At 41.7% G+C, this 11,522-nt stretch overlaps 1 protein-coding gene across 2 annotated transcripts; it reads left to right on the forward strand.

Moving 5' to 3' along the window:
* Positions 1 to 103: 103 nt before the first annotated feature.
* LOC120438825 lies at positions 104 to 6,711 on the forward strand. 2 transcript variants are annotated; one of them, XM_039609253.1, is made up of 4 exons: positions 104 to 6,036; positions 6,180 to 6,254; positions 6,476 to 6,555; positions 6,678 to 6,711. In XM_039609253.1, the coding sequence occupies exon 1, from the start codon at positions 1,879 to 1,881 to the stop codon at positions 5,722 to 5,724; it is 3,846 nt and encodes a 1,281-aa protein (XP_039465187.1). In that variant the 5' UTR covers positions 104 to 1,878; the 3' UTR covers positions 5,725 to 6,036; positions 6,180 to 6,254; positions 6,476 to 6,555; positions 6,678 to 6,711. The 2 variants fall into 2 exon arrangements, with proteins under 2 accessions (XP_039465187.1, XP_039465186.1); XM_039609252.1 differs by lacking the exon at positions 6,678 to 6,711 and having other exon boundaries at positions 6,476 to 6,669.
* Positions 6,712 to 11,522: the final 4,811 nt, after the last annotated feature.

An 11,522-nucleotide genomic window follows, 5' to 3' on the forward strand; every position in this document is an offset into this window, starting at 1 on the left:
AAATCCCTCTGCTCAGCAGAAGACCTCAATAAACTGCAGCAAAACATTGAAGCAAAAGCACGGCTGTAAGTTCACAGTATGAACCTATCCTGCGTAACAGTAACACCACACCTGACATTGTCAACAAAATGGACGCCTGTGTTACGCTAACAAAGGAGGTATGTAACCTCATAAGTGACCGTCTAAAGACTGTTCATGAGGAATATAATAACCATCTTGAGAAAGAAAGAGTAAGAGAAGTGTTAAGCAAGAACGAATATGGGTCTGTTTTTGGCGACAGCATAACGGAAACTGCAAGCTCTATAGAGTTGTCAGAGCAATTGAGCCATCACTCTGGCTCATACTGTACCCGCAGCAGTAGAGTAGATGCAGAAGCAGAGCTTGCTGCCAAGCTGGAGCAATCAAAGGCTATGGAAGAAATTCGAGCACAGCAAGCACATCTTCACAAGTTAGAAAGTGAATGGAAACTCAAAGAGGCAAAAATGTTGTCAGAAATTAAACTAAAAGAGGTGGAAATGCAACAACAGTTGGAACAAGAAAGAGCAAAACTACAGCAGTTACAAGCAGACAAAGAAGTTGCTATAGCAACAGCTCGCGTGAAGGCGTACAACAGCCTTGAAGGATTTGAGAACCACAACGGGGAAATTGACAGCAAAATTAGCTCTGCTTGCTACAGAAGGCAAATTGAACCTCAACTGAATCCAAACGCCGCATCATTCCAACCTCACCAAGCAATTCCAGAAATGACAATGACCCAGGAGTCTGTCAGCTTAGCACAAGCAATCGCTAGCTCATTAAGTATGAATCGCTTGCCAGTCCCTGAGCCTGCCACATTCAGTGGGGATCCTTTGCAGTTTACCGATTGGAAGATGTCATTCATGAATCTGATTGACCGAAAACCCCTTCCAGCAAGCGAGAAGATGTTTTATCTGAAAAATTATCTCGCAGGAGAAGCATGCAAAGCGGTAGAAGGTTTCTTTTACCAAGATTCAGAAAATGCATACAAGGGAGCATGGAAGGTTTTAGATGACAGATATGGGAACCCATTCATTATACAGAAAGCATTTCGTGATAAACTCATGAGATGGCCAAAAATCAGCGCAAATGACCCACTAGCGCTACGAGAGTTTGCCGATTTCCTCAAAGGATGCTCTGAAGCAATCCCACACATCAAAGGACTAGCTATCCTAAACGATTGTGAAGAAAATCACAAATTGCTCAAAAAACTGCCAGAATGGATCGTGCGCAAGTGGAGTCGAATTGTTGTAGATGAACTTGACGAATCTGGCACCTATCCAAATCTTGCATGCTTCACAGACTTCCTGAGTAGAGAAGCACGGATTGCTTGCAACCTGATAGCTTCTCCACTGTTAATGAATTTCAAACCTGTAGATGATCGAATCCCAAAGAGAGCCAAAGTCTTCAACACAAACATGCAACCAAAGAGTTCCGCTCAAGAGAAACAAGACACAAACATTAGTAAACCAAAATCACCTTGTTCTGTTTGTAAAAATGAAACTCATGGAATCTCAAAGTGTCCCATCTTCGCAGCTAAGAGTGTTGAAGATAAAAAGGCATTCATCCATGAAAACTGGCTTTGCTTTGGATGTTTAAGAAAAGGTCATATCACCAAAGATTGCAAAAGGCGACACACCTGCAACATTTGTGAACGTCGTCATCCAACCTGCCTGCACGAAAACAGGAAGCAAAATCCTGCAGAAGCAGTAACAAATAGTTCCGCTCCCACGGAAGAACCTGCAAGCCAGGAAACACACAAGGTCATGTCTCATACATCAACACAACGTGTTTCAGCCACCTCAAGTATTGTCCCAGTCTTTGTGTCTTCTGTACAAGAACCACAGAGAGAAATACTCACCTATGCTAGACACACAAAGTGACTCAACATTTGTCTTGGAGGACATACTTGATAAGCTGAATGTGGATGTCCAACCAGTAAGACTGAAACTCAGTACCATGACGGCTATTGACACAGTCATCTCGAGTAAGAGTGTTCATGGTTTACAAGTTAGAGGACTCCACTCTGAAAGTTGTATCCAACTACAACAGGCTTATAGCCGCGACTTTATCCCAGTGGACAAGTCGTACATCCCAACGAAGGAAACAGCATTACTGTGGCCTCATCTCAGAAGCTTGGCGGAAAAGTTGCCGCCTCTCCAAGATTGTGATGTAGGGCTCCTGATTGGATATGACTGTCCATCTGCGCTGGCTCCTCTTGAAGTCATCATAGGTGACAAGCATGAACCCTTCGCACAAAGGTCAGAACTAGGATGGAGTATAATTGGCTCATCAAACCCCCACCTAGACAGACAAGGAAACCAGAGCTTTGTGCATCGGCTCACAGTAAAAGAGTTGCCTGTTCCATCAGCGACAGATGTTCTAAAAGCCCTGGAATCAGATTTTGCTGAGAGAACCTATGAGAACAAATATGTGTCCCAAGAAGATGTCCATTTCATACAGTTCCTCAGTAATCACATCACACAAAGGGAAGACGGACATTACGAAATGCCTCTCCCTTTCAAAGGCAACAGCCCACCCAACCTGCCAAACAACAAGAGGTTAGCCACAGTGCGTCTACAGTGTCTCAAGAAAAAACTAAAGGCTAACAAACAATACTACGATCAGTACCGAACATTCATGGAAGAAACCATCAACAGGGGTGATGCAGAGCCTGCTCCTACAGCATCTCAGGGGCAGACTGAGTGGTACCTGCCACATCATGGAATCTATCACCCCAGGAAGCCGGACAAGCTAAGAGTTGTTTTTGATTGTTCGGCCAAATCCCATGGTGTCTCTCTTAATGATACCCTATTAACTGGACCTGATCTCATCAACCCTCTGGTTGGGGTGCTTTGCAGATTTCGGAAAGAAGCCGTGGCCGTAATCTGTGACATTGAAAGAATGTTCTATCAATTCACTGTCACCCCTGAATCCAGAAACTATCTGAAATTCCTCTGGTGGAAAGAAGGTGATTTGGAGAAAGAACCTCAGGAGTACAGAATGGCAGTTCATCTGTTTGGAGCTGCATCATCTCTAGGATGCGCCAATTTTGGTTTAAAGCATCTTGCACAACAACATCAAACCGATTATCCTCTAGCATCAGCCTTTGTGGAGAAAAACTTCTACGTTGATGATGGATTAGCCAGCGTTTCATCAGTTGAGGAAGCCAAAGAACTGATCACTCAGTCACAAGAGTTGTGCAGAAAAGGAGGCCTGCGCCTTCACAAATTCAACTCAAATGAAGAAGCTGCTCTCTCCAACTTAGACCCTTCTGAAAGGGCAGCAACCATTGAACCTCGTGGGTTTGACCCATCCGCTTCAGAACGCGCTCTTGGCATTCAATGGTCGATAAAGGATGACACCTTCAGCTTCAACATCAGCCTGAAAGATCAGTCTTCGACCTGCCGTGGTTGTTTGTCTGTCATTGCCTCACTCTACGATCCACTTGGATTTATCGCTCCATTCAGCCTAAGTGGAAAACATATCCTACAAGAGCTTTGTCACAGAGGCATTGGATGGGATGACCCACTCCCAGAAGATGTGAAGCCACGGTGGGAGAAATGGATAAATGGTCTTTTCAAGTTGAATGAGGTCTCGATTCCAAGATGTTACCACCCACACGACTTCCAAAACATTGTCAGAGTAGAGCTACACCATTTTTCGGACGCCAGCTGCGTAGGATATGGTGCATGTTCTTACCTGAGATATAAAAATGACAAGGACGAGGTTCATTGCAGCCTTGTGATGGGAAAAGCAAGGGTGGCACCCTCAAAGGTCACAAGTATCCCGAGGCTTGAACTCGCAGCGGCGGTGGTTTCCGCAAAAGTAAGCGTCCTGTTAAAGGCTGAGCTTGACATGAAAATTGATGATGAGTTCTTCTGGACCGATTCCCAAGTGGTACTTGGTTACATCAACAATGACGCTCGCAGGTTCCACATATTTGTTGCAAACCGTGTTCAACTCATTAGAGACAACAGCAATCCCAATCAATGGTATTATGTGGACACCTCAGAAAACCCAGCGGATCATGCATCCCGAGGGCTCCATGTTTCAGACATCCACTCTACAAACTGGCTGCGAGGACCAAAGTTTCTCTGGGAACGCGAGTTACGTCTAACACCCAGCACTCCAGCTGAGTTACTTGTTGGTGATCCCGAAGTCAAGACAATTCAGGTGCTTGCAACTGACGTCAGTACCTTCAATGATATTCTCGATCGTCTGAATCAGTTTTCATCTTGGACGAAACTCATAAAGGTGGTTGCAAGAATCAAAACACTGAGGTCTCAAAAAAGGCATACTGAACATGCAACTATCGAGGAGCGTGAGAAGGCTGCTGAAGCAGTGATAAAGATCGTACAGCAGCACGCCTTCCCTCATGAAATAAAAACGCTTCAAGCCAAAAGGGACCTTCCAAACTCAAGCTCTCTCTTCAGTCTTGACCCCATCTGGTCTGATGGATTCTTGCGTGTTGGTGGGAGATTAAAGTGGTCGTCTCTTTGCCACAAAGTGAAGCACCCACTCATCTTACCAAGCAACAGTCACATAACCAAGCTGATTGTGTCCCACTACCATGCTAAGACATGCCATCAAGGTCGAAGCCAGACACAAATGGAGCTTAGAGCAAATGGATTCTGGGTCATTGGTGGGAGCAAGCTGGTGGCCAAAACGATACACACCTGTGTGCTTTGCAGGAAACTTCGACGACCTACAGAGAGCCAGCGAATGGCTGAACTCCCTAAAGAACGTCTTGAAGCCTCAGCACCCTTCACATTTAGCGGCATGGACTGCTTTGGCCCGTTCATTGTAAAGTCAGCACGCAAAGAACACAAAAGATATGGTCTGATTTTCACGTGTCTGTACTCAAGAGCTGTCCATATTGAGATGCTTGAAGATTTGTCAACAGAATCTTTCATCAATGCATTGAGATGCTTCATCAGCCTTAGAGGAGCTGTCCAACAATTACACTGCGACCAAGGTTCCAACTTTGTTGGTGCCAGGAACGAATTCAAGGAAGCACTTAAGCAATGCGACACCAAGCAATTGGAGACCTTCTTATCTGAAAAACAGTGCGAATTTGTCTTCAACGCCCCTTCCGCAAGCCATGCAGGAGGTGTCTGGGAAAGGCAAATAAGAACGGTCAGGAATGTGTTGAATGCTACCTTCGCACAGTGCCCAGGTCGACTTGATGATGCCTCTCTCAGAACGCTGCTATATGAAGCCATGGCTATTGTCAACAGTCGCCCATTATCAGTTGATGGAATTAATGATCCTCATGCACTGGAACCTTTAACGCCAAATCATCTCATCATGATGAAAACAAAGGTCGTTCTTCCACCCCCTGGAGTGTTCGTGAAGGAAGATTTGTATGCTACAAAAAGATGGAGAAGAGTCCAATATCTTATTGAACAGTTCTGGGGCCGCTGGAAAAGAGAGTATCTGCTCAACATTTCAACAAGGCAAAAATGGCACTTACCTCGGCGTAACCTCAAGGTCAATGATATCGTTGTTATCAAGGACGACAACCTTCCACGAAACCATTGGCAGCTAGGTCGAGTTGTGGAGACCTTTCAAGACCATGATGGCTTAGTCCGTCGAGTTAAAGTACGAGTTGGGGAGAGAAAGTCTCAAAGAAAGCAAGATGCCCCTTCTAAACCTTCAGTTATTGAGAGACCAATCCAAAAACTAGTACTACTCCTTGAGAATTAAATATAAAACAAAATATGTTAAGACAATAATAGTTATGTTTATACACTACCTCAATGCACGAAGTACACTTACCTGTATAACTCTGATAGTTCAATTCAGTCATCCATTTATTAGTATAAGAAAATCCTGTACAATTCACTTGCTTTGTGAATTTGTTCGTTCATTGTATCAGGATTTGGTGGGAGTGTAAATGCCGGCAAAGCCACTTTACTTTGTGCTTTTATTTTGAAGAGTACCTTAGCACTTCCTCTTTTATTGTGTCAGACTTCCTGTTCTGTTCTCAGTGAAACGACACGAACACATTGCTTCAGAGTGAGTAAAAACGTTTTTGAAAATATTCATGCAAAACTATGTTTTCTATTTACCTGTCACATGCTATAACTTTGAAAGTTTACTCAGTGTGGTGAATTCGTTTTTTATTGTGTATGCATGTCATTTGTTTGTGGTGTGGAAAGACTGGCAAAGAGATGTGCATGGAGGAGGTTGGCTAGCTGGTTCAGCATGATTAGCACCCTTGGAAGCAGAAAGAGGTTGGTTTAATGATTGCGAATGATTGTTTGTGTATTTAAGAGACAGAAAGGTTGTCGTTAATTCATTTTATTAAATGCTGTAACATAAATAGTTTAAAAACTATTGATTTATGTCAATGTCACTATTTGAGTTAATCAAAATAATTTTCTGTAGTAAAATGTGAACATTTCTGCACTTTCTACTTAAATGTTTAATGGTATTTGTTTGTGCATCTTTATAGTTTTCACGGTGCCATATTGTCGGTGGTTTAAAGAGGAGAGAATAAAGTTGGATCAGTCGAAGCTCTCTGCATCACGTGTGGTAATTCCAAGTGGGCAGCTACAGCCTTATGGTTCCAAGCGCAATCTTTGCATTTTGTTATTATCTCATGATACTTGTTTAATGAGCTACCATCTCTCCTGTGGACTTTTGAATGTCAACAGTCTCAGATCAGCACAGCCCTGCCCTCCATCACTGTCAGCAGCAGGAGCAGCAGAAACGCCTCAACAGCAACATTGTACCCACCAGGTAAAACATCGGCTACGTTTGCTTTGCCTTGTTGCCCATATTAGATTCTTGATGAATGTGTGTTGTTGTTATTCAGCCTCGTTCAATGTGCCCCTTTTTAACTTTTAGCACCAGTTAAACGTCTCTGCGCGGCCCTGCAACCCAACATTGTTGAGGCCTCATCTCCTCCTTTCCTGACTGTAGAGCTTAAAAATGCAACAACCAACAAATAAAAGAATTTGGTTCATTTCAAAGAAATTCACACGGTGACCAAGTAAAGTAACCGTAGTAAAGGAGACAACATCCCGTTGATGGTGGGATTATTTGAAAGATTTGCTTTAGTCATGTCACCAAATGCAGTTGAACCACCCGTGGATCCATGTTTGACCATTCTACCACTCTGAGCTCTGCTTTTTAATCATTTTATTATTATCATCATTCATTCATTCATTCTTTGGAGGGGGGCTATTTCCTAATGCCGCCCTAATAAGGTGATGTTCAAGAGGAAATATAACAGAATTTTTTTCTGTGTTATTCATGAATAAATTAACAGATAAACTGTGAAGAAGAAAAAAACTGAGATTTAAAGGAGAGAGTGAGAAACTTGATCATCAATTTCAATTTCTTTATTGTTCCACAAGGGGAAATGAGTTTAGCAGCAGGATATAAATAAACAGAACAATACTATAAAATGATAATGACAATAATAGTGATAGAAAGTCCAAGGACAGTTATTTGCCATTGAGGAGACAAGATGCAGTGGGGATAAAAGAGACCTGGAGTCTTTTAGTCTTCCTCACAGGAACTCTAAAACGGCGGCCGGAAGGCAACAACTCAAACTCACTTATATTTATCAGTGAAGCATATTTCTACATGACTTTTCACCTAGTAACTTGTGTGCTGAACTTATGCAGATACTAACCACATCCTGTTGTTCTGAACATTTAGATGTAGAGAAGACCAAGCTCAGCTCTTTTACGAGAACATACAGATATAGAAAAGGGGAAGTCCCGCTACTGGAGTGATGTTTTTATCTATGTAACACACACACACACACACACACACACACACACAGACTTGTATAAATAAAGAATGCAGGCAGTGATGAGTCGCAGGTCGTGCGTCCATGGCTGCCCTCGCGAGTAAAAGGAAACTGCAGTTTGTGTTTTCTAACTCAGACGTCTCAGCTGAAGAACGGAAGGGTGATTTAAGGAAATCCCCTGTCATTTAAATTGGTCCTTCGAGCCTAGAGATGGAAAAAGCAGACACGTTTCTGTGACTCCAATAAGGTCTGACTTCTGCATCCTGACGCCGTGGGTAAACCAGCACCGAAGTCTGTCGACAGCCCTCTCCAGGTAGAGGTGAGAGTTCTGGGCGTAAATTCGCATCCAGGCCGGTCCTGGTCCAAGATGCTGGGATTCAGATGACCTGAACAACCAGCAAAAGACGACTGAGGGTGAGAAAACACTTTTTGGTTTTAAACCGCCGGAACGGTTTAGAAGAATGCGCATAGGTCTTATCCGCCGCAAGGATTAATAGCGCATTAGGCTGACCCACTGCACGGGTGCACAAAAGAGAAGCACATAGGTCTTACCCGCCGCAAGGGTCTACATAGGTCTTACCCGCCGCAAGGGTCTAAACAGGTCTAGCCCGCCGCAAGGGTCTAAAGGGGTCTAACTCGCCACAAGGGTTAAAAGAAAAAAAAAAAAACACGTGAAATAGGCTGAGTTCGCCGGAAGGAACTAAGTTTAGATTGGTTTTAGAAGTGGCCGTGAAATACTTTGTGACAAATTAGCGCGCAAATGTCTATCTGTGTGTATGTATATGTGTTTTGTGTATGTGTTTTGGAAGTAAGTTGATTTTACAGCACAATACGCTGCTGAACTACTTCCATTGTTTTTATTGTTTTCTTTGCTGAGGCTCACGTACTGGTGACAAAAGAGAACGGTTGAGTTTTATCTCGTAAAACTGATACCGCTTCATTTTTTAGAAATGAAGTAGAAGGCCGTATCAGTAAACCACTCTGAAGTCAAGCGTGCCAGTGACGGCCCAGCAAAATCCTTGAGCTTGGGAAAATAAACAGACAAAATTAACACCTGATGAGAAATGTTTAGAAAAACAACAAACCAGAGTAGGACTAATCCAAAAGAAAGACAGAGGAATGCATAGTGGAATAGCAAGAGTTAGAGGTAGGCCTATAGACACACCAAAAAATGGCTTTAGTACTGCATGCTGGAGATGTGGAAAAGAGACACATTTTGTACGTGACTGTAAGAAACAAAGAAGCAGTTCAGGCGAGGAAGAACATAATATTCCCTGGTTAAATAAAAGATTGGAGATCAAAGTTTAAAAAGGGTTGGATACAGACCCAACTGAATATATATAAATACTCTTAGGAATAAAGTCGAATACACAGAAGGTTAAATCAAATTAGAGCTTATCTCTACTATATTCAAACTAATAATAGGAAGGATAACAACCTGTAAATTGGTACTAACAAATGAAACAAAATTGGGAAGATAACCAAGCTGAACGAATAGAATAAATGAAAGCAGATAATTCACACAAAAACATATTATATACATTAGAGAGATGCATAAGGTATATTAAGGCTGTGTCATTGTTCAGCCAAGGAAAAAGTAAGTGTCTCCAGCTTGGGAGGGGGTGAAACTGCAGATCACCCCCAGCCCTGGATGGATACATAATAAAATATAAAATAATAAACTATTGTATATTAATAGTATAGTAGTATATTGTAATATACTAATAAATATTGTAATATACAATTGCTGTTATAAAAAAGGAAAAAACAAAACAATAATAACATTAATAATGACATGCTATTAATAAGATGAGGCACCTCAGTCAGTTATGATGTGAGGTGGATAATTGTTAAACGTAGTCTGATTGAAGCTTAAGGTTTGCTCAAACTCAGTACAATGATATATGAGATGAAGAAAATAGGGAAAATACCTAAACTAATCAGGTGCATAGAGACACTTGACCTGATTGAAAACCTGACATCCGAGATGAGACATTGATGAGATATAGAGCACTCCTGTACTAACAATTAATAAGCCAAACCCTGTATACAACAGCTAAAGCTACAGGTTTGAGAAGCTGAATTAAATATGTGGACACTACTAAGCTAATGAGCAAGTTACACACTTTTATTTTTTATTTTTATTTGTCGGTTAGAGCAGAAGAGCTGTTTGTTTGTTTTGTTGGTTTGAAAAATAAATTTGTGATCATACTTGTGGATCACAATGACAAATAATATTAGGCATATGACTTACTACTGCCTAGTTTTAGAGCTGTGAGCTATGAACTGTAAGCAATGCAAAGTTTTTTCCTAACTTAAAAGTTTGAAATATGTAAGATGTGTGAGTTCTTTGACAAATAGAAATGACCTAAATGCCTTAAGTCAAAATGTAGTCTTGTATCTACAAAGAAAAAAAAGCAGAAGAAGCATTCAGTAACTTGGAAATAGCCTTTCTACTTACATGTAGATGGAGGTGCAGGTTACATGAAAGCAGTTTTAACACAGGCATTTGGAGAAAAACAACGTCTGCTTGCATTTTACTCCTGCAAATTAGACTCTGTTGTGTGCAGCCCTGTGCAGCTGCAGCAGAGGCAGTAAAAGGAGCTGACATTGTTTTAGGCCACACTTTGATCATCCAAGTACCCCAAGCAGTGACTTCAATTTTGAATCTAGGCAAATTTGTCTTATCTCACACATGTGAGACAACTCTTAAATGTTGGACACTTATTGTCGCTATATGGAAAGTTTCACAAAGAGTTCGATTAGTCTGCAGAAGCAGGAAATGTGTGTGCCTGTGGTGTGTCTGGGACAGGAAATTGTGTGTAACAGGAACTACATGCCCATAAAAGGAAAGAGACAGAGTTGTAGAAGCGAAACCGTTGACATCCTCACACACGCAGGCCAAGATATAAATATATACACTGACAGTCAGTATACTTTTTCAGCAGCATCACTTTGAAAAATTTGGCAGAACAGAGGAATGATTAGATCTACTGGAAAGCCAGTACAACATGGAGATCTTCTGAAAACACTATTAGAAGTGATTACATTGTCAAAACAGTTAGCATTGTGTAAATGTGCTGCACATCAGAAAGACAAATCAGGAATAACTGAAGGCAATAACTTTGCAGATCAAGCAGCAAAGTTAGCCGCACAACAAACTGCAGATACATTAATGTCTACGTCCATTATGCAAATACCACTTGATGTACTTAGAGATGAACAAAAAGCCGCACCAACTACAGAACAGAAGAAATGGTTAAAGAGTGGAGCACAACTAGAAAATGATCTTATGACTTGTGAAGGTAAACCAATACTCCCCAAGTCCCTACACTGAACAGCAGCATTGGTGACCCATGGGGTGACCCATGTTTCGACGGGGGGAATGGTCCAAGTTGTACGCACACACTTCTATACTCTGAATTTTGAAACTTCAGCAAAGGAATTTGTGAGGACATGCATGATCTGTCAGAAACACAATTCACAAGGCAATTTGAGGACAAAAAGGGGACATTTCCCCACACCACCTCATCCATTTTACACCATTCACATGGACTTTATTGAACTAAGTGAAAGTCAAGGCTCAAAATACGCTCTAGTGATTATAGACGTATTTTCAAAATGGCCAGAGATTTATCCAGTGGAAAAAGCAGATGCAATCTCAGTTGCAAAATGTTTATGCAATTATTCTGGCCTGAATGGCCTGAGTGCATAGGCCTAGTAAAAATGTAGATGAGAT

The sequence above is a fragment of the Oreochromis aureus genome, linkage group 3, assembly GCF_013358895.1.
Source record: "Oreochromis aureus strain Israel breed Guangdong linkage group 3, ZZ_aureus, whole genome shotgun sequence".
NCBI classification, from domain to species: Eukaryota; Metazoa; Chordata; class Actinopteri; order Cichliformes; family Cichlidae; genus Oreochromis; species Oreochromis aureus.